Here is a 23,981-nt window from a genome sequence, read left to right on the forward strand (position 1 = left end):
AGCAATGAGAGTTGGGTTGGCGCAGGGCCTCCTGGGTTTGGAGTTCACAGCCTTTGCCCCTGGGGCCATCAGATCACTATGTGATACATAGCTGGTAGGCTTTTCTTCTGGGATGTGTATTTGGCTGAAGGTTTCTGGGAAGAGTTGTCCTCTGAGTGACCACTTTCTCATGGTCATTCAGGGAACATCTGAGCCCAATGGCTCGACCCTAGTATTGACACCCTCTGCTGCTGTTTTCTGTCCCCCCTTTCTGAAAGCCTGATCCTAATGTCCTTTCTCTCTTTCAGACTTGTTCTTGGAGCTCAAGACTGGAGCAATTCTATTTATCTAGGTTGCCAAATAGTAAGATGGTCAGACCTTTCCCTCCAAGGTGCTTTTGGAGAAATTGGTATATGATCAATATCAACCTTCTTTTTTGCACATGAAGCTATGGTCTATTTTTCATTTTTGTTTTTACAGTGCTGGAGATGGAACCCAGAGCTCCGCACTCACCAGGCAAATGTTCTGCCATTAAGCTACATCTCGTCCTCCTTTAAAATCTTTGTTATGAGACAATGAATTACCAAGCTGCCCAGGCTCTTCCTGCCTGGGCCCTCCTGTGTGGCTGGGGGAACAGATGTATGTCTCTCGGTGTAGAGATTTAAGAAAGGTTAGAGTTTTTAACCCTCTAACTGCTTTCTCTGGCAGTGTTTTCTGTTAGTCAGTTTTCGAAGGGCTGTACTTGTTTCCAATCTCGTTTTAAAGATGCTAGGGTTGAGAGTAAGGGAACGACTTGTGTCCAGTTCCTCCACCCATCTGTCCTGGGCTCCTCCCCCCTGCCCACACTTTGTACCCCTCTCTCTGTACTTACCAGTGTTGAGACCGTGAGCATCAGTTGTGGGCGAGGTTCCCATTTCCATCAGTTGATGGGGCGGAGCCTTACTCTACCTTTGTTAGTTATTGGAGGTTTTAGCACAAGCAAGTCAAACTCAGGGGTTTGAGGCTAAGCCTTTAGATAACAAGGTAGAGCAATACTTTTCCTCGAGGAAAGCAATGATATGATGTTAGATTGCTTCTGAGAGACCAGTCAATGGCACACAGAGCAGGCCAGGACACACAGCACAAGCAGAGAGGAGTTATATAATGCAGGAATCTGGTGACACAGTTCACGGGGCTGGGAAAGAACTCAGTCTACGAAGTGCAAGCAAAGGACAGCAGGGCAGGCAGCTGCCACCGTAACACCCGTTCTAGGGAGTAGGGATAGGAGGACCCCCCCGCCCCCGCCAGGCTTTACCTATCAGTCAGCCTAGCCTAATTAGTGGTGCTCTAGATCTCAATAAGAGACCTTATTTCAAAACACCAAGTGGGAGGGCCAGAGGGATGGCTCTGCAGGCAAAGGTGCCGGCTGAGCTAGTTTAAACAGTTGTATACCCAGATCGCACACAGTAGAACAGGAAAGCTGACTTCAGCAAGTGTCTTCAGAACTTCGTGCATGTGCCTTCACACACACACATGTAAATGCATGTATACGAACATGTACATGCTTGTGTACCTATGCATAGCAACGCACACATACACAGACACACAGACACAGACAGACAGACAGACAGACAGACAGACAGACACACATAGATTTTCCTGACTAGAGGTGGATGTATGTATGTGTATGTGTGTCCATGTACATGTGACTCTGTGCCATCTTGAGTATGGGAACTGTCATGCTGTTGAGACAGTGCATGCAAGGGAGCCGTAGCTGTGTCATTTTCTCCCCAGGCATGACCTGTGCTTTGTTTCTATGGATGGGCAGATGGGTGGTGTTGATTGGTGATAGGGAAAATACTTCAATAGGATCTGCTATGGCCTTCTCTTCTCCCCACCCCTGACCGAGGCTTTGAGCCCCAGATATGCAGACTTGCCTGCTCTATTTTACACTACTGACCCAATTCTGTCACTTATGATGTCATGTCTATTGCTGCTGCATAACTTTGGGGACCATCCTAAAGTAGGTCAGTAGAGCAAAGCCTGCCTCAGCAACTGAATGGTTGGTTGTGCAGGGCACTTTCTCCAACAAGCTTCCCCAGTGTGGCTGACTGGAGGTGATGTCCTATTCCTGTAGACCATCAGCCTCAGACCTGGAATGAGTCTTAAGTCAGAAGCCGGCAGCCTCTGGACACTCATCCTTGTTTTATCTGAACCTCTGGCAGGAAGCAGAGGCCAGGTGCAAAGGCTCTGCCACACAGGACGAGAAGCTGGTAAACCCTTTTGGTGCCACCATACTGTGCTTGCTGTCTCTCCCTGCCCCTTCTTCCCCAGATTCACTCAGAGTGACACTGCCTCTTTTTTCATGCCCCAGGCATTCTGGCTAGAATAAAAAGAAATGAGAATGTAGAAAAGAGGGTGCATTCAGGGTATACATGCTGCAGTTTGAGTACGTCATACTTAGTTTAACCAAAGCTTGTCTTAAATGAAAATACACTTTCTGGATGGTTATTTATGCATTGAAGCCTGATTCTGTTTTAGGCTTTCCTCCCAAATTTGACCACTTAAAACTCTAGCCCATTAACTACTTGTAAAACATTCTGCGGGAAGGGAGGCCCACATTTTTCTTACATGGATAAGATAATAGTGTTTGGCAACTTGGGAAGTTTTTATTTTCCCAAGAGGAGCTGTGTGAGTCTGTGAAATCTCTTGTCTTATAACTTGACACTTTATACCCCATATCCTCGCCCTCCTCTCTCTCTCTCTCTCTCTCTCTCTCTCTCTCTCTCTCTCTGTGTGTGTGTGTGTGTGTGTTCCTCTCTCCTCGGTTTTTGAGAGGCTCTGGAGTTTGCCCATTGGCTAGGTTGGCCATGAGTCCCAGGCCTTCCTGACCCTGGGATTATGAGTGCCTACCACCACAGCTGGCTCTTTTACTTGAGTTACAGGGATCAGACTCATGTCCTCATACTTTCAAAGGGAGCCTCTATCAACCATGCCACCTCCTTAGACTGCCTTCCTGATTCTTAATTGTCACGAGATGTTTAAGGACAAGACTGAAGGCTGTGGCAGAGAATATCAGCTCACATGCAGGTAGTAGAAACAGACTTAGGAAACATAGAGAAGTATGACTAATGTCATCTAGGCAATAGATTCTTGACAGCTCTTGTGGATTTCTTACTTCCCCCAACGGATACCAAAATGGGGCTCAGATATCTTCCTCCAGTGGTGTGGCTTTAGAGCATCCAGGCCTGATCACCTGCAGAGTGGAGTTGTTGGTCTTGTGAGGCCAGCTAGGTCCTGTTGAAGTCTCCCTGTCTGATGCCTGGAATCTCTCACAGGAGAAGGCTTTGCAGGTTTGTCTTCACAGGTGTGGCACTTTTCTCTCCTGGTTTTTAGGTTACTTCTATTTTTCCCCCTCTCCATCTTTATGGAAGTTTGAATAAAAATGGCTCCCATAGGCCCATAGAAAGTGGCATTATTAGGAGATGTGGCTGTGTTGGATTAGGTATGTATGGCATTGTGGGAGGAAGTGTGTCACTGGGGGTGGGCTTTGAGGTCTCAGAAGCTAAAGTCAGGCCTAGTGTGATTCATTCCCTTCAAGCTGCCTGCAGATTCGGATGTAGAACTCTCAGCTTCTTCTCCAGCACCAAGTCTGCCTACATGCCATCATACTTCCAGCCACGACTCAACCTCTGAACTGTAAGCCAGCCCCAAGGAAATGTTTCTCTTTCTAAGAGTTGCTGTGGACATGGTGTCTCTTCACAGCAGTAACAACTCTAACTAAGATGATCTTCCTGCTAGAATTTATGGGACTTTTGCACTGATTGTCCCTAGACATCGGAGTGGGAGTCCCCAGCTCATGGATACTGCGATGACCCGCAGTTCTGCACCATGATTACGGCCACTGCTCTGTGTGCCACTGAAACAACAACTTAATCATAATGTTACTATTCCTCATTGGTTGAGTGTTTGCTCATCTCTCCTTCCAGTCACTCCACCAGTTCAGACGGGACAAGCAACAAGCTTAACTGTAGTTGAGGACACCATAGAGAGCAGAACGCACCAACGTCCACTATCTAAGATATATGTTGTCACATGGGTCATTTGCTGATTCATTGTGAACAAGCTGCAGAGATGATCTCCTTTGTCCCTTTCTACCATGCCGTAGGTCAAGGCATGCTTGGTAGGTCATTCGACAGGTCGAAAACCAACCACAAAGAGCATATGCTTGTGGTTGACAATGAAACATTGGGAAGCCAGATATTGCAATAAGAGGACTAAAAGCAAAAGTTTTAAGCATCCTTGAGCAATACTTGTGGAAGCAAAACCAACCAACCAACCAACCAACCAACCAAATAAAAACTTATGATCAAAATGTTTATTAGAGGCGAAGGAGGATAGGACTGACTTATTTATACAGGTAGCAGCTTCCAAATATTTTGGATTTTTTTAGACTAACCTTCAGGGAGAGACCATGCTAGTAGTGCCAGGAAAAAAGACAGACAGAGAAAGAGTAGAAAGAACACAAGAGACAGGCATTAAGTAAAACAATACACATGCCATTCAGGCATTTCTTAGCATGGCACGTGGGGCTCACCATGGCCACTCTCACATGTACATCATCTCCAGCTTCCCTTTTGAAACATTATTCCAAAAATGTAGCCCAAACCACTGAGAAACAAATTCTTAAGGATAATCTAGTTGGATGGGTGGTGAATTGAGAAATCATTTAAAATGAGAAATGCTTCCGATGTATGAAAATGTAGCTGTTATAAAACATATCACACCTTAAGCTCATTCTCAGCAAGAGGCAGGGAAAGTACAACATTGCAGTAACAATAAAGTCTGGATCTGCAGCCCTAGCTTAGTGGTAGAAGTGGACTCTTGTCCAGCGTGCAGGAGGTCCTGGGTTCAAGTCCCATCACCACAAAATGACATTAAAATAAAACCGGTAAAATCTGGAAAACACTGTTATTAGGTTTTGATTGGGATTGAGAGTTTGGTAAATACACCTGTAAAAATAATGCACTTACTTTAAATCAAAATGCTAAATGTAGTTTTACTTGAGAAATGTAGAATAAGGAATGATTATGGCAATTAGTAGAAGAACATCCATATTTTTGAAACACAGGAGTTCATTACATGGAAAGAACTCTTTTTCTTTTTCTGGGTTTTTTGTTTGTTTGTTTGTTTGTGTTTTTGAGACAGGGTTTCTCTGTGTAGTTTTGGGTTTCCTAGAACTCACTCTGTAGACCAGGCTGGCCTCGAACTCAGAAATCTGCCAGCCTCTGCCTCCCAAGTGCTGGGATTAAAGGAGTGCACCACCACTGCCTGGCCGGAAAAACCTCTTAAGTAGCATAAAAAACATGCACATATGTGTGAATACACATGGTGGTGGGGGATGGGAGGCAGAAGAACCAGATTATTTGATTACCTTCAATTAATTAATTATTTAATTTCACATGCTATTGATTTATCTGTTTAGTGTGTGTTTGTGTGTGCATGCATGTGTGTGTATGTGTGTGTGTGTGTGTGTGTGTGTGTGTAGAGGTCAGAGAAATGCTTGCTGGAGTTGGTTCTCTCTCTCCTTGTACCACGTGACTCTTGGAGTGCAAAGTCAGGGTATGAGGCTTGATGAGCCATCTGAGCAGTCCAGGAAGGCCAAATATTTGAAAACAGATGGAATTTTTAAAAAGTTGGTTCAGTCAAAAAAAATGCACATAAAATTCCTAGCATGTCTGCTTTAGAAAGAGAACATAGCAGAGTCTGGAAGACCATCAGGCTCCAATGGGTTCCATTCCCACGGGCACCCAGATGGCTCTGGTGATACTCAGTGGGTCACAAAGGAAAACAAAAGGACGTGGGCATGAAAAAAGGTCTGGAGGAGGGAGGGGAACTGACAGGAGTGGGAGGGACCTCCGGTAAGGTAGAGAGTAAGGGTAATAAGAACGATTACACAGATGTGTGGAATTATCAAAGAAGAACCATGCAACTACCATGTCAAAAATTTGGAAGTTAAGCCCAGCAAGCACACATTAGTGAGTGGACATGATGTGCCAGGGCGCCCATCACTATCAACTGGATAGGACAGTGTGGCATCTGTCTCAGGTGTGAATTCAGATCACAGCAAGGGCTCTCAGGAACTTCTGTACAATGTGCAAATTTCTATCAACACATATCACAGAAGAGCTGTCAAGAGAAAATATGGACCATGAGAAAGCCAGGCCCCTGTGTCATTTGTCTGTGCCAATTCTCAGACCCCAGGGTTATTTGGGGTCTATTAGCCCAGGGATAGTCCCATATTCTTGCACTAAAAAATGGTTGTCTTTTGTAAGTTTGGAAACCCTTTCCCCTATTCACTTACAACTGTTCTAAGGCAGAGTTTCTAGTAGTTCTGGCTGGTCTTGAACTCCATGCACAGCTGAGAATGACCTGGATCTCTGATCACCCTGATTCTGCCTCCCACCCAAGTGCTGGCATTACTGGTGTCTGTTATCATTCTCATTTTATATGAGGCCAGGAATCCAGCCCAGGGCTCTATGCATACAGGTGGACATTCTCCCAACTGAGGTACAGCACCAGCCCCACCCACAACGATTTTCAAATGCTGTGTGCCAGGTGTTTGCCCTACAGTTTCTGTAATGATAGGTACACACCTTAGAGCTGAAAATGTATTCAAGGAATTTATCAAAGTCTAGGCTGGCATGGAAGCTCAGAGAAAAAGTTATCCCTAAGAACTGGAAGATAGGTTTTTAATTAGTTCTCAATAGACTTTAGACTGGTCAGAATATAGTACCTAGAATTTTCCATGGGAAACAAATTATCTGTGGCAGAGCAGGAAGACACTGTAATGGGTAGTTCCTCCTGACCTTCCCTGTTTTTTCTTTAGGCAGTCGGCCAAGGATTGTGCCCCTCTGAAATGATGACAGGCAGGCCTTCAGGATCCCACAAACACTGTCTGTTGCCAGTATTTCCATGTCTCAGACATTGAAAACCATATTCTTTGCTGTCTAATCTGTATCTCTTTCTGCTGGAACAATTGTGATGTGGTGTGTTTATGTGTGTGCATGTGTGTACATGTGTGTAAGCATGTGTGTGCTTGTGTGTACACATGTGCATGAATGCTTGTGTGTGCATGTGTACATGAGTGTGTACATGCATGCCTATGCATGCATTTGTCTGTATGTATATGTGCATGTGCATGCATGTACATGTGTACATGTGTGTACATGTGTGCATGTTGTGTGTGTATGTCTCATAGATTGATTCTGGTGTTATCCTCTATTTCTTTGCATTTTACTTTTTGGAACAGGTCTCTCACTGAACCTGGAGATCATCTAGCCAACAAGCTCTGAGGAGCATCCTGTCTGAGAATCCCCAGTGCTGTGGTTACAGGCATGTGCAGCTGTGCCAAGCTTTTTTATATAAGTAGTGGGAATCAGGACACAGGTCCTCGTGCGCATGTGACATACACTTTATCAACCAAGCCATTACTTCCCCAGTCTCTGGCTTAATCCTCTTTATTTAAGCAATTTTCAGAGAGGTACTTTAAATCCATTTTTGTTGGCAGCAGTCAAAAGATCAGGAAAATAACAGGAGATGCAGCTTTCAAATTATTTTGTGCTTTCTTCTTTTATCTGAAAGGTATAGAGTACTGGCCATGCACACTTCTGTTTGAGAATGACAGTAAGGGCATTGAGCCTGGGATTTAAGTCTTAATAACTTTTCAATATATTTAGCTTTGGAGGAATTGAAAGGTCCTCTAAGTCATGTGTGCTAGAGAGAGAGACATGTTAAACTGTATTCACTAGTGACCAAGAAGCATCAGGAAAGCAGGGGCGTTAGAAGGGAGAGTCCTTAGTGATAGTTACCATCTCATTACGGTGACTGTCATAATGTACCCACCCCTCTCTTCACCCTGCCCCCCCCCCCCACTGAGTATGTGTGTGGCGGTCAGGGTCAGAGGTCAGCTGTGGGGGTTAATGCTTTAGGTACCTTCACTCTTGTTTTTCTGAGTCAGAATCTCATACTGGTTTGGAGCTTGCCCAAGGAAGCTGGGCTGTCTGACCAATGAGCCTCAAGGATCCTTCTTCCTCCACCTCTGCAGGACAGACTAAAAGCATGTGTCACCACATCTGTCCTCTCTACGTGGGAGCTAGGGACTGAAATTAGGTCCTAATGCTTGCAAGGAAAGCATTCAATGACGGGTGAACTCTCCAGCCCTATGTCTACCTTCTCTCATTTAATGTTCTCTGCCCAGAAGTATGTAATTCTCAGAAGGGATCAAATGGGAAAATAACGGGAGAAAATCTGTCTGATGGGCAGAGTGTGGCGGTGTATCTATGTCCTGTAATGATGATGAAGTGGCTAAGCTGTGGTTACCAGAGATGAATAATCCTGCGGGATCGGACACTCAGAACTAGGTACTGCATGTTATCAAAGCTGATCTCGTCTTTGAGGAATTTAGCAAAGTCGGGGCTGTGAGAAACGACTTGAAATTTCAGAGATAACAAGTGTTTGTTATGGAACTGGCAGACACCTCTTAATTAGGTCTCAGTAGATTTAGGATTAGCTAGATGGAGGGCCAGAGAAGGGAGGAAGGATATTGCAGATGACAAATGCCAGAATGCCGAGAGAGAGAGAGAGAGAGAGAGAGAGAGAGAGAGAGAGAGAGAGAGAGAGAGAGAGAGAATGAATACAGGGGAAAATGGCCACAGATCGGTACTCCTCCTGCCTCTGGCCCCATTTCTCTTATGCTTGTGGGCCAAGGAGTTTACCCTTTCAAAGCGATGGCATTCAGGAAACATACTACTGCTTAAGGCGGCTTCTATTTGACATATGTCCAGGAAAGCTCTTGAGATGTTTATATTTTCTTGTGTACAAGTTGTACAGCCATAAAGTTCACTTAAAGAACCACAGGTGCCCCTGAGGTTCTGTCAGCCCTGAGGACACGCAGACTTTACATTTGACTTTAGATAGTCCTGCAAGTCTCTGACCATTCTCACCCAACTAACTCTTTGCATATGCACTACCCTTTCTTTTTAGATCGCATGTTTTGTGTTTGTGTATGTATGTCTTTTCTACTAAAGATTTGGTTAATAGCTAGAACAGCAGGATGCATTCAGAACAGGTCAGGAAACAGTTAAAATAATGGTCAGACAAGAGCACAGCAGAAAGGTCTATCTTGAATGTATGGTAGTGTTTCCTCATGTCAAATGATTCACTATAATGGCGATGGGGCCAGTGACACCAGGGTCTCTCTGCACGTTAAATGCACTCCCATCCAAAGATGCTGCCCGTACAGCATCAGCATCTCACAGCACTGATTTCCCAGCTGAGGATGTTGCCCTTTCATTGAGGAATGATGATGGACATCCTGTTGGTGTCTTGCTCATAGCCCATTTATCACACTGGTACAGTGATTACTGGTTGCTAATGTGCCATATATTCCCACATTTCTTCCTTTTCTGCAAGATAATTAGTCTTAACCAATTAGGATCCTTTCTGCTGGATTCCCCATTCCACCTTTCTCCCATGACAGCCACGGCCAGTGACTGGCTGATATGGCAAGTATAAAGGAAATCTCTTGCTTCTAAAGGGTCTCTTTACTTGGTCCAGTCTGACATACTGTATGAATGAGACCACAATCTCATTCAATGCCTTCTCTTGTCTTTTCTGTTTCTTTGGTTTTCCTCCCAAGGGCACGCCTACAACTGAGCACCCTCGTGATAATCCCTCCATAAGACAACACTGTTGTTATTTTCCCTTGTAGAGAACTTGGACAGTTATGAAAGCCATTGATTCTTTCAAGGAGACTTAAAATTTTACGCAAGGAAATTCAACATTTTTTTCCAACAATCTGTTAATTAAATCTGAATCCTCTTAATATGCTATATCTTCCAAGCAGACTACAGCTAAAGTCATTAAAATTAACTTAAAATGGTCTTAGAAACATGGTGTCTCGTGAAAAAATGAAAACTTGGGACCTGTAGGGGAAGTTTTCCTTAATTGATGGAGTGGACCCGTGCCTGAGGTTAGTCATATTAGGGACACGTGCTTCAGAACTCTATTTAATTGTCAAGAGTGTTTGGTTTCAATGTAAAAGGGAGCCAATACTCATCATTTTCTTCATTATATAATTGCTAAAAATGTAAAAGCATGTAATAAAAAATGGGAAGATAGGAGAATCTGAAGTTTAAACTTTGAGTCCACAAATTTCTCTTATTCCTTTCATTATTCTAGAGTTTTCCCTTGTGAAATTTCATCAATGTAACACTTAAGGTTAACTAGAATTTAAAAGAAACCTCCTCAATAATAATAATAAAAAAGAACATGTGCTTCACTTTAGTGACAAAGTTGGATATGGTGGTATAATCTCAGCACCAGAGAGGAAGACATGGGAGGATGCCTGTGCTATGCTGGCCAGCCAAGTTCCAGGTTTAATGCCAGGCTCTATCTCAAAGAATAAGATGGAGAGTGAATATATGCCGCCTTGACTTCAGTCTCCACATACACACTTTGTACATACACACAAAGTATGTGTGAATGTGCGCATATCCACATGCATGCACAGACACAGACACACACAGACACACACACACACACACACAGACACACACACACACACACACACACACACACACACACACACACACATAGACACACACACACACATGCATACCACCTAAGAGCACATATTGACCTATTGCATACTGTCACACAGGCTCAATGCTCTCTTGAGTGTCTCACTGCCAATACTCAATTCAATATCAAGGCAGAATGCTGTAGTAGTTGGCATATAGTAGTTAGATGACACACAGGAAGATGGTCCCTGATCCCTACTCTCCTTGTAAAGCCTTAAGGATTTCACAAGAAGATCTACTTGGAGGACAATGTGAAGTTGCTCTCACCTAGGACTTCAATCAGTTCAGAATTCTCTCCATCTAAGACCTAATCTTGAGTCCTGTTGCCCCAGAGGAAGGGCCATTCATCTCTGGAGCTCAAAGGCACACAGAACTGCTTGCTTCGCTCACATTTGTATGCAAGGTTGGGTTGTCTATCATAGCTTGAATAGGTGACCAATTCTTGCAGGAGGGGATGGCTGAAAGAGGCGAGAAGAAATCACACTCTTTACACCCAAGTCTCAGGAAACATCGAGGAAAGGAATGTAGAGCCAGGGATTGGAGAGGACCAGGGAGAAAGTGTCTTCTGGACACCAAAATACTATTGCATCCACTAACTAGCAGCTTCTGTGGTTCCATGCACAGGTCCTGCAGAAGATGTAGGGATAGGAATGGGGCTCACAGCAAGGTTTTTGTTTGTTTGTTTGTTTGGCTTTAAAGAACATAAAGGTGGGAGGGGGAGTTGGAGATCTGGAAAGAGTTGGAGAAGGGGAGGGGGCTGAATATGATTGAAATATATTGTATTCACATATAAAAATTCAAAGAATAAATTAAAATATTATATTAAACTATTAAAAATATCCCCAGCACCCCCACTATCACCCCAATAGACAAGCCTTAGAGACATGGTTAGACTGGCTGGAGGGCGAGGCTTAGATCTGCTCAATCCACAGGGAGAGAAAGCCAGCTCAGTAGGGAGGGCCTCGGGCATCAAAGGAACTTGAAACAGATGGTCAGCTTTGAGCCTATCTTTACTGGTCAATATACTCATGGTGGACGTATGACCTTTACAATTTTAAGGACAGGCATCAACCAGCTGTGAGTGCACTTTTGTTTCAGAATCTTGAGTGGTGGCGATGATGATGATGGTGGAAGTGAGGGCGGTGGTGGGGTGGTGGTAGATGCCTCTTGTATCACTTCTGTTCCATCTTGCATCTTTCTATCCTTTCCATGTTCTCCTCAAAGAAGACACAGTTTGCTTTGTTAAATACTTTACAAGATCAGATCAACTTGACTCTTCTTTTTCCCTTTTTTGTTTTTAAAGATAGAAGAGCAGTCGGGATGGGAGATGGCTTAGACCAGTGGTCTTTAACCTCCCAATACTGTGACCCTTCATGGTGTGGTGACCCCCCCAACCATAAAATTATTTTCAGTGCCTCTTCAAAGCTGTAATTTTCTACTGTTATGAATTATAATGTAAATATCTGAAATTTCCAGTGGTTTTACGTGAACTCTTTGAGAGGGTTGTATAAGCCAGCAAGAAGTCACAACTGATTGAGGACAACTGGTTAAGGGGGAAAGCGATTGCTCAGCAAGCAAGATGGTTTGAGTTTAATGCCTCAAGCCATAGAGAAGCCAGAAACAGTGGTGGAACATATTTAGAACCCCAGTGCTGGAGTCGGGTTGGGATAAGGTAGGCAGATTCCTGGAAGTCCTGGCTGGCTAGTCTAGCAGAAAGGGTGAGCCCCAGCTTCAATGAGAGCCCCTGCCTCAACAAATAAGGAGAACCATAGGGATGGTACCTGACCTTTGACCTCTGGTCTCTACACGCACAGGCACACACACACACACACACACACACACACACACACACACACACACACCACCTTCAGCATTCTTAAAGAGCTGGGTGATCTCAGCACCTTATAAAACCAGCTACGGTGGCACACAAATGCAATCCCAGCTTTCTGATGGAGGAAAGGCAGTGTGATTAGAAGTTAAAAATTACCCTAATTAGTGTCCCTAGCTGCATATGTATCAGAAGATGGCCTAGTCGGCCATCGATGGGAAGAGAGGCCCCTTGGTCTTGCAAACTTTATGTGCCGCAGTGCAGGGGAACACCAGGGCCAAGAAGTGGAATTGGGTGGGTAGGGGAGTGGGGGGGGAGGGTCTGGGGGACTTTTGGGGTAGCATTTGAAATGTAAATGAAGAAAATACCTAATTAAAAATAATAAATTAAAAAATCTTAGCAGTAATTGTATGTGGTGATAAATGCATTAGACTTCCTTGTTCTTGAGTTTAGATTGTGTAATAAAATAGACAGTAAAAGCTAATGAATTGAAAACCCATAGCCTATGCTACATTTGTCATTCTATTAAGAACATCCTTCCCTTCCATCATTTATTGTGTGTACACATGATTATTAAACATGTTAAACCAAAAAAAAAAAAAAAAGATTACCCTAATTGGAGATACTTAGGCTAGCCTGCCATACATGAAAACTCTGTCTTCAAAAGCTTTTGTTTTTGTTTTTGTTTTTGTTTTTGTTTTTGTTTTGTTTTGTTTTGTTTTGTTTTGTTTTTAAAGGTAGTTATGTGGAACTGGAAAGATGGCTCAGCAGTTAAAAGTACTTGCTGCTCTTTTAGAAGACTTAATTCCATTCCCAGGACCTGTTCCATCAGGAGGCTCACAGCTACCTGCCATTCCAACTCTGGCCTCTGTGAGCATATACACACACATGCGCACATTAACATCCCCCCCCCCCCACACACACCTCAGGCATAGACATACACTTTTAAAAAGGCAGCCACAATATCAATTTAATTCAGATAAAATCACAACACAACCTTCTTTAGTACTGAGTCTTACAAAGTTGTATGCTTGAGGTGTCCTGAGAACCCCACTAAGGTAATGGCTGTAACATTCCTCAGAGGTGAACTCATTTCCATGACTCATTCTGAAAAGCACAGGCTCCTTGTCCTTTCACACGCATCACAATGCAACCTAAAATAGATCCTCATCAGCGCCTCTTTCAGGGTTATGAATAGCACTACCTTGAAAAGGGCCAAGAGGGATGCATGCATGGGATTCAGAAAGGAGGCATTCAAGAAAACCAAGCAGGAGGCAGGCTGCCTAAGTACTTTGAGCATGGAGCATGACGGGACCCCCTCTGGCTCCCACGCAGGCAACCAGGTGCCACACTCAATGGAGATGGAGTGGGTGGGAGCTCTGAGAAGGAGCTGCATCTACTGGGCAAAGTGGTTGAAAAACCCGAAGAGGACCTAAGTAAGCATCGGCTTAGACTGCTGACCCCGTTCTCCACCTCTTTATCCACCCCCCTTTCTGGGTGGCTGGAAAAATCAAATGGTATTTCTCTACCTTCCTGATTGTCACATTCAATGTACCCAACGGAAGGAATTCACAGTGGGCCACCTCCTGCTCAAGAAGCCAAGGCACTTTGCATTCTGCCTCTTGTCTTTGCTGGGAGAATGGCATGACAAGTCTGGGTCTCTGGCTTCAGGAAAGAGTGAGGGACAAGGACAAGAAAAGATGTAGCTATTGTCTCGGTCAGTTTGTCTCGGTCTGGTCCTAATACGCGCCAGTGAGATTTGAAAGATGGCTTGTTTCAGTGTGGTGGTTTTGTGGCCGTCCTTTATGCAGCATTATGATGGAAATCTGACTAACACAGACGTCGTTTTCTAAATGTGGTTTGTTTAGACGAAGAGCAGGCATAGTTGGGAGCAGAAAGGCAACTCATGAGGCTGCAAGCCTTATCTGAAAACGTAGGCAGGCCTCATGGCTATAGCAGCAATAGATCTGACGCTGCTTCCTTCCCACTGAGAACCGCCCACTTGGGAACAGAAGGTCCCAGGACAAAGGCTGTGCTGATGTACTTCATAACACCCTCTGAGGCGGATTGATTAAAACTTCCATCATCTCAGAGAGCTAAACTACTGTAGGTCCAGAGGCAATTGGTCTTGGGCTATCTTTAGTTTCCCAGTCATTAATAACCCACCTGTGTTTGACCTACCAGCCTTGTAAGACTTGGAGGTAAAGACCTCTCAGAATATATGTTGACCTTAAACTTCCTCCATCCCAAAGGCTGAAGATGTCACAGATCAGATCACATCTGAGGTTGATACCTGAAACTCCCTGCTTTTCTGTGACATGCTGACCACACCCATATATTTGAAAAAAAAATCCCTTGATTTATAGCTTTCATGAACCATTGACTCATAGTATCGGGGTAGCCTAAATCTGTATTCCTGGGACCATGGTCACTAATATTTGACGTTAGAAGAAACTGTCTCTTAGTCTCTTTTACATTGACACACCCCTTAACTGGACCTTGACAAGGATGAGGGAACCAGAGAACATTCTGCCTTCCTGGCCTCATAGCCATCACTGAGGCATCCAGTTTCAGTGATGACAGGTACAAACATCTCAGGTCTCTGGTGCCTACCTGGAATAACAGGCTCAGGCAGGTATACGTGGGCCACATACAGAAAGGGTATGAAGGGAACCAGGCTTCTGGTGGACGATGCCAGCTGCTGTCTTGGTTCCAACCATATTCCAAACTAATTCTCCCTCCACCTAGCCCTGTTTGCCTTTGCTTTGGGTAAGGCCCCTCCATCATGGCCACTCCCCACATTGACCTTCTTACATTTAACTCTCTGAAGCTCAGAGCTGGTCTATGGGTCCCCTGAACCTGGGCCTCCAGCTCTCATTCCTTTTCCCAAGGACATTGTACCTGTAGGGGTGGGGGTAGGGGTCTTACCCACGATCATGTGGTTGCAGACATCACAGAAGGTGGGCTTCTTAAAGACATGCTCCTGAAAGGCGTGGAGCTTGCTGTTGCTGCCGGGGTGCAGGCCAGCCTTGGTGGGCATGGACGCTGGGCTTCCAGGGATGGCTATTGGGCTGGGGCCTGGGCTGGCCTTGGCCAGCAGGTCTGCTTGCGGTTTCACATCACTGTTGGTTCTTGGGAAGAAGTTGTCAGCACTTTTGCTCCGCAAGCTCTTGGTCTTGAAAGAAAGTGACCGTTTTAGTTTCTGGAGCTGCAAGGCAATGACAGGACAGCCTCTCTTATGATGGGTCCTGTGACTCCTGTGGGGGATGCAGCCAGCTCTGCCCTAGACCCCATGTATACCTGGGAAGTTCTGCCAGGCCCCAGGGCGGGCAGTCCAAGGCTGGTGGATACCTGAAATGGGACTCAGTAGTTCATCCTGTATCCCATAAGCTAGTGAGCAGGGAGAGGCTCCACATGACCCATTCCACCATCTTCCTTCCCAGCCTTGCTTTCTTAGGCCCCACCAATGTGCTGCCTGAAGTCCCAGGACACAAGTCTCAGGACCCTGGGATTTTGACCTTTTGTCTTGAGTTTTCATAGTTGGAAGTGAGGTATGAACTCCTGGATACCAAGGCTGTGTGTTATACTGTCTTCTCTCTTGTACGGCCAGTCAGTAGTTATTTGTCTCTAAGGACAGTAAAGTATACAAACAATGTCTCCCTCTGACTTGACATTAATCTGGCTAAATGGTCTCCAGGACACAAACCAGAAGCTTGCTAGTCTGCTTGTACCTGAAACATGTGGAAAGAAGCATGTACAGTGTTTAAGACATGCCTGTATGCCCACGTGGTATGTGTGTGTGTAGTATATGCATGTGAATAGTGTATGTACATGTGTATTTGTACAAGTATGTGTGTTATATATGTGGTATGTATGTATGAATATATATGCACATACCTGGGTGTATGTGGTATGAGGGACTGTGAGGTATGTATGTGATACATGTTTATGTATGTGGTGTGTGTTTAAGACTTAGTATTTCAAAAGCCTTGCTTAGCTCTCCTGGCCCTTCAGGTGTCCTTGCCCTGCTTTTCAGCCTCAGTAAACTAGATCATTTCTCTCTTGCCTATGGGACTTATGGTGAGCCACCACATGGATTTGGAAGGGTGCTCACAGGACTTGAGTCCAGTCTGCATTGCTAATCTGACCATGCAGGAGGAAACTTCTGGACGCACAGATGTGAGCGCAGGAGCTTTGCGCTTAAAATCCTCTGAGGACTTCCCTTCTTCTTAGGCATAAAGAGCAGCTTTGGCTGAATGTGGCACTGCAGGCCTAGACCCCTAGCTACTCAGGAGGCTGCAACTCTCAGATCACATGGCCTGCAGAGTGAGTTTGGGTCAGCTTTGGCAAGTCCACGTCTTGAAAATTAAATAGTGAGAAAACAAGGCTGAAGATCCAGCTCAGTGGTAGAGTGCCTGCCTGGCTGGGTAAAACGCTAGGCTCGGTCCCTGCACTAAAATCACAAAGGGTCCAGCTCCTGCTGCTCAGACTCCTGGGCCCTTGGCACTGATCACAGTCTGCACCAACCTTGGCTTTGCTCAGTCTTGCCAGCTATCGTGGCTCTTGAAAAAATCTCTCAAGCATTTCATTATCAGCCCTTAGCACCCGCCTTTCTGCCACCCAGATAGAAGGAGTAAACAATGAACTAGCTGCATGGCTTTCAGGGGTCCATCAGCTTTGAGGTGGGCTCCTTTGGTTAAGTATTCATCTGGAGCCATTCTTGCTGTAGGCTATGCATGAAGGTACCCTGTGCTGACTGGAGTCTCCACACAGTGGGGCCAGGCTCCCTGAAGACAGTGAAGAAGAGCTGGTGGGGCAGTGTCAAGCCTGTCACCTCCCTCCCCACCTCTATCTTGACCTCAGAGGACAAGGAAGCCACTGCGGTCACAGAGCTGAGGTTCAGGCATAGCACAAAAAGTGTGTTCTTCTCACCTCCCAATGGTCTTGCCAATTTTCAGCGTGCTTTTGCAATAGACTGAACTCAGGTCATCTGGAACAGCAGCGAGTGCTCTTAACCACTGGCTGAATAGAGTCTATTTTCCACTCTGTGAACTTGCTGGCTGGAGGATTTGTCTGGTTTTAGGGATACAGATGAGACGAGATCTTATATCATAGCCTAAGCTGGCTTCGAACTTACGACACAGCCCAGATCGTCCTCAGACTTGCAAGATATCCTCTTCCCTCAGCCCGCTGCTGAGAGTTCAGATGTGAGCCACCAGGCATTTGAACTTTTATTTCACTTTAATGTCAGGCTGATGAGTGGGAATTAGCAAATAAAAGACACTTGTTATGAAGCCCAGAGACCTGAGGTCCATGCCTGGGACCCACGGGATGGGAGAACTGACTCACACAAGTTGTACTGTGACCACCAGCTGTGTGCTGTGGTGCACATGTACATACACAAGTGCAATTATATTCTAAAAAATTAACTATATATTCATTGAACATTGTACTATCATATAAGGACATTTCATACACGTATGTTATTGGTTCAACACATCCTCAAAACTAAGTTACATGTTCATTATCTATTCTAGATGTCTGGCAACAGAGGAACAGATGAGGAATGTGATTATGTGTATATATATATATATAATCTTTTTTGTCATAAAAATGAAAGTTATGTTATTTGAAAGAAAATGATGTAACTGGAGATAGTAATTTAGTAGTTAAGTAAATTAACCCAGTTTCAGAAAGAGAAATATCATGTTTTCCTTTACTTGGGATTTTTAGATTTTTATACAGAAGCATAAGAATCACGTGTGTATGTATGTATATATGTATGTATGTATGCATGTATGTATGTATGCATGTATGTGTGTATGACAAGTGTATGACCAATGCCAATAGGGAACAAAGAGAACTAATGAGAGAGAAGACTGTGTTGGTGTGGAGGAGAAGAGCTCTAAGCCAGTTTGAAGGCAGGACCCCCGTGGCTCCTTTGGAAGCCTGCCAAATGCTTTCAAGACCAAATGTATGATAACCTGAGAGACTGTGCAAAACAAGTCTCCTTCACCCAGGGAGTTCACTGACCTGAGCCATACCACCTCCTGCAAGACAAAAGGGGACTCTAGTGGAGACCACAACTTCCCAGCCAAGTTCCATGCAGATTATGCACCCTGCTCCCCACCAGAAATATGACGGTAGTTGATGCTATTAAGTTGCCCATCTGCTGTGCTGTGCTTACAGGACAGTGTATAACCAACACAGGAGCATAGGCCAGGACGGTGTTATTGGAGCCTCTGAGAAATGAAGGAGATCAAGTAACCAGGTCAAACAGCTCATGAAAAGCAGGTTCAACGTTAGCCTGCCTTCTGCTGACCTCAGGCTCATTCCTTTCTTGGTCAGTGAGTCTCCAGGTGTTGGTTAAGAGTGGAAGTTACACCAGGTCTCAGGAACATGGAACCTCTAATGGTCAGTGAGAATGGAGAAAGACTGTGATCTCCAGAAGTTTACACAGAAGTTGGTGCTTTCCTTCCTTGCCCTGGTGTGTGTGGGTGGACACCGTGTCAGGCAAGGGGGTCTGCCTGCTTCTAGAGCCAGAGATTTTGTTGGAAGGCAATGGGACATTTCTTATTGAAATGGACTGCTTGAAAGACACGCCTACCTGGATGAGGGAGAGATCCCCTCATGCCCCCCTCCCCCCTCACCACCTGCCCCAGGTAGGAGACCTGGCACTGGGGTCATAAGAGCAGGAGAGAGAGCCCTGCCCTTCACTACCTGCAGGACTCAGGAGAGCAGGGCCCTGCACCTTGTCTGGGGAGCACAGTAGAGCTGATTGACCCTGGTGTGTGTGTGTGTGTGTGTGTGTGTGTGTGTGTGTTTGTGTGTTAGTGTGTGTGTGTGTTTGTGTGTGAAAAGACCTGAGTGGAGGAGGCCTGAGGGTATGAGCATGGGAGAGCTAGCCTCGACATTTGTCTACCATTCAGTGATATGGATGAGGGAGAGATGCCATGCACTCCGCCCCCCATACTCCTTGTTACCTATAGCAGGCAGGAGAGCCAGAGGTCGTCAGAGCCAGAGAGCAGACCCTGTACCTCACTTAGGTAACACAGTATAGCTGAACTTGATTGCTGGGGGCACAGGTAAGCCAGCTCAAGGGTGTGGCCATGAGAGAGCTGGGCCCTCAACTTGTCTGCAAGGAAGATGTGCATTTCCCCACACCTGCCCCTTGCCTCCTACAGCTGGCCTAGTGGCCTTGAGAGTGGGAGAACTGGTCATACCCTTCACCTTCTGCTACACTCAGGAAAGCATGTCCTGGACCTTGAAGGGTAGAGCTGGCCCTGCTTGCAGGGGTTGCTGGTGAGCTGACCTCAAAGGTGTGAGAGCCAGAGAGCTGACAGGATGACCAGCTCAGATACCCCTCAGGCTCAGACCCAGGGCTTTGAATTGACCTATCCCAATATCTACCCTATCAAGGAACTGCTACAGGAGCTTTGTGATCCAGGGCAACAACAGGATATCTGAGAAGAGTCTCAGTGAGATGCCAGTATTTATTGAGTGGCAGAAGCCAGAGGCTTCCAACCAGACCAACGAGTCCTTACAATAAGCATTAACAAGCAAAAACGTGTGGACAAAAGGGTAGATTACGGGACACACTGTGACACACTACAGTTTCCACAATGAGGTTATTTTTTTCTTTGTTTGTGGGGGAGGTTGCAAGGGTGGAGGGTAGGTATAAGGGGGGTTGAGTAGGATTTGGTTGCATCATGTGAAATTCACAAAGAACTAATGAGAAGTTCTAAAAACAACCTTTTTCTCCGTACAAGCTTAAAGGAGCCACGACCAGAGAGAAAGATACACAATGAGGAAACACAAGCAGAATTTGATAGGCACATAGGTCAAAAATGATCAACTCCTATGCATAACCATTGAGGTAAGTTCTATTTAAAGTAATATTCTTTTTAAAATAAAAGAATTAAAAGATATTTTCATGTGTTGTGTGTGTCTACACTACCTGAGTGCAGGTAACCCCAGAGGATAAAGAAGGTGTAGTGTCCCCTGGAGATGGAGTCATAGGTAATTATGAGCAGCCTAACTCAGGTGCTGACAATCAAATTCAGGTCCTCTGGAAGAGCAGCAAGGGCTCGTAACCACCCAACCATACAGTTTGCTTCCACAAATATTTGGAAATATCTTCTTATGTGCGGGACATGACCCATACCTCAGTGCTTAACATTTCAGGAAACTTTATCCATATATGTACTCACTTGGTGATTGTAGTCAAATGCTGGGTCTTGTTCACAGCAGTCTACCACCGAGCTATATCCTCAGTCTCTCATCTTAGAAAACCTTGCAGGGAGGGCGTCATTCATCACTCACTGAACAACTCGCTAATGAATATCCATTTGCATGCTACTAGGAGCCATTAATAGTGCTCAGTTTTGGTGACCGAGCAGTGAAAAATGTTCAACAGTGAGAATGATCTCCCTAAGGTCTGACGTCTAATAGTCAGAGGAAAATAAAGAATAAAAAGCAACATACTTGGGTGAACATATATGCTACAAAGGGAAATAGCAAGAGATATAGGCTTTCGAAGGTCACAAGCAGGTTTATTTGACAGGTGACATTTGAGCAGAGATGTGAAGAAAGTGGTGGGTGGGTGGATGGGTGGGTGGGTGATGTTATAGGGGAGCATTGTGGTGAGTGGCAATAACTAGTCTCAAGACATTGCTGGGAGCTGGGCAACCAGCAGAAGAGCATTGTGGGTAATCAGAAATCTAGCAGCAATGGTCCTGGTGAGAAACCAACCTTCCCGCAGCAACCAATGAGGATACAGCAAGGGTAGGAATCCCAAGTCAGCTCAGGTTGGGGCTTCCTTGCTGGTTGTGGTAAGGGCTATGGAATTTATCCTAAGGGCAATGGTTCAGAGCCAGGAGGTGATGATGGCAGACATTTATTGGATGGGCTGCTCTAGGGAGTGTTCGAGAAACAGAAGGTTAGGAGGCAAGATTGAGGTAAGGAGACCTGCTGGGAGATGCCTGTAAAAAGTAGCCGGCAGAGAAATGATTCTGACAGGCATGGTAAGACATACCTGGATTCCAGATGCATTGGGAAAGTGAACCCAAGAGTTTGTTGAAGGCTAAGAGGATGTGAATGAATTACTCTAAGATTTCTGATGGGTGCAACTGAGTGAACAGAGGCATGCCCTTTTACTAGAAGAGCATCAGAGAAGACATGTTGTCATGGAGACCAGAGGTCTGAGATGCTCATTTAAAATTCAGGGGGACTGAAAATGTTGGTAAGTAGATACATGATGTTGGCATCCAGGAGGAAGGTCTGAGGTGGAGAGTGAGTGGGGAGGCGTGAGATATGGACAGAAAGCAGGGCCACGAGACCAAAGGAAATCATTATATATGTCATGAGCAGACCCGCGAGAGACACTGCCCAAGGACAGAGCCCAGGACAGTGCAAATGTAGATGAGAAGAAGATGATAGTGCAAATGTACATGAGAATACTCATGTTTGAGAAGCTGCCAACGAAGGGGACCTAGAGAAAGGGGTATTGTGGAAGCTAAAGGCACAGAATGATTGGGAGAAGGATGAAAAGCCAATGGAGTCAAATATTCCAACCCCAATTAGAGTCACATGAGGTTTAAGGCTCTGCAAAAGGTAGTCTTTGAGAGATCTTAGCAGAACAACAGAATTTGTGAAGTTCTGAGTGCGTGATAACAAGGTTTTGAGAAAGAATGTCCAGAGAGGAGGACGTAGATGGCGGTGGGAGGCCAAAGACAGTTTCTCTGAGTTTGCCTTGATGCAGATTAGTAAAGATCATAGCCGGAGGAGGCTGTAACATCTTAGCATTTGTTTGTGGGGAATTTTGTTTAAATGGTAGTTACTTTCAAGCTGCTTTTAATCTGATGTTGCCTAACAGGTCTGGCTGTTGAGCTTTGCCCTTGAGAAGGGGTGGGTGTAATGTACAAGACTTGGGCAGCTAGCAGAAGGATACAAGCAAGCCAGTAGGGTTGGTGCTTATTGGATACAAATCTTTCATGTGTGTGCTGTCTGTGGGGGTGTGGTTTATGTGTGTGCAGGTACATATGAAGGCCAGAGAACACCATATATGTTGTTCTTCATGTGTCATCGACCTAATTTTTTGAGACAGGAAGTAGTATAAGATGCTTAGGCAGTATCTTCTAGGATCCACCTGTCTCCTTTCCACAGTACTGGAATTGCCAGTCATCTATGATCATGACTGGCATTTATTTATTTTTAGCATGGTTTCTGGACACTTGCAAGCATGTTACTGTCTGAGCCTCCTCTAGACCAGGATACAGATCTTTTGATTGTTCAGAATACGAGAGAAACCAGGAGGGAGAGGGAAGAGGTGTCAAGAACTGGATGAGAGACTAACTTACAGATGGAAGAGGCTGATGCACTGTGGAGCCATGTACAGTGGTGAGCAGGATGCTAGGAAGGCACAGATCATCTGTTCCAGATCACTACCTATTTTACAGATGAGAAACCAGAGACATGGCGTGTGGTGGTTTGAACACGTTTGACCCAGGGAGTGGCATTATTAGAAGGTATGGACTTATTGGAGGAAGGTTTTGAGAGGTGGGTATGAGACCCAACTCCTAGCTGCCTGGACGTAAGTCTTCTCCTGTTTATCTTCAGAACAAGATGTAGAAATCTCAGCTCCTTCAGCACCATGTCTACCTGAATGCTGCCATGATCCTGCCTTGATGAAAATAGACTAAACCTTAGAACGAGTAAGCCAGCTCCAATTAAATGTTGTCCTTTATAAGAGTTGTCTTGGCTATGGTGTCTCTTCACAGCAATGGAAACTCTCACTAAGACACATGGCAAACTCCAGTAAGCTACAGAATGACGCTCCAGATATAAGTCTCTGACTTCAAAGCCCCGCAAAACCAAATGAACTTTGGTGAGAAAGTAACCCATTTTCAAACTCCTCTTAGAAAAATCTCTCAGCTTTTTATGATTTGTCACCTTGGTACCAGCTGGGATTTTAGCAGTGGTCTACACAGCTGCCATGTTGGTGCCACTTAGATGACAGCTCATTAGGAAGCACAGATATTGGGCATCCTGAGAGCACATGGAGAATTTAGCCTGAAGACGACCTTAATGCAGACATGTTGATTCACCCATTGGTGAGTTTGCAGTTGAGATGAAGCTAAGAAACCAGCATGTGCTTGGTCTTCCCAAGTCTGAACTCTGCGGGAAACCAGTCGGCCCGCACAGGCAGCAGCCTGCGAGGCATACAATTCCTGTGGGCACTCAGAGCTTATTTTCCTGCTTGTTGATGCTAAACCATCAGTTACCTTTACAAACACCCTCCCAGCTATCTAAAACAGCATCAGTACCACACCGGCTTCATATCAGGATTCAGATGAGGTCATCAGAGAACCGTTGACAAGCAAATATCTCATTCTGAATTTTCCTACGTGATCTACATCTTTGATTTGGAAAAGGAACATGTTTTTCCTCCTGACATTTTATGTCCTCTAAAATAGTTTACATCTTCTTGTTGAAATAGTCGTTTTTTTTTTTTTTTTTTTTTTTTTTTGCCTGTAAAGATATGATTAAATTAA

General features: G+C 45.0%; 1 protein-coding gene across 3 annotated transcripts in view; it reads right to left on the reverse strand.

Moving 5' to 3' along the window:
• Stac (src homology three (SH3) and cysteine rich domain) overlaps positions 1-23,981 on the reverse strand; it is a 129,152-nt gene that overhangs the window by 58,012 nt on the left and 47,159 nt on the right. Inside the window, exon 2 of one of the 3 annotated variants that reach the window (XM_006512016.4) lies at positions 15,358-15,604. The exons of 1 other annotated variant lie outside the window; for it this stretch is intronic. In XM_006512016.4, the coding sequence (XP_006512079.1) occupies positions 15,358-15,604 (247 nt within the window). Of the gene's footprint in view, positions 1-15,357; positions 15,638-23,981 lie in introns of all 3 variants that reach the window. One more of the 3 variants, NM_016853.3, reaches the window with a different exon arrangement.

This window comes from Mus musculus, chromosome 9 (genome assembly GCF_000001635.26).
Source record: "Mus musculus strain C57BL/6J chromosome 9, GRCm38.p6 C57BL/6J".
NCBI lineage: Eukaryota > Metazoa > Chordata > Mammalia > Rodentia > Muridae > Mus > Mus musculus.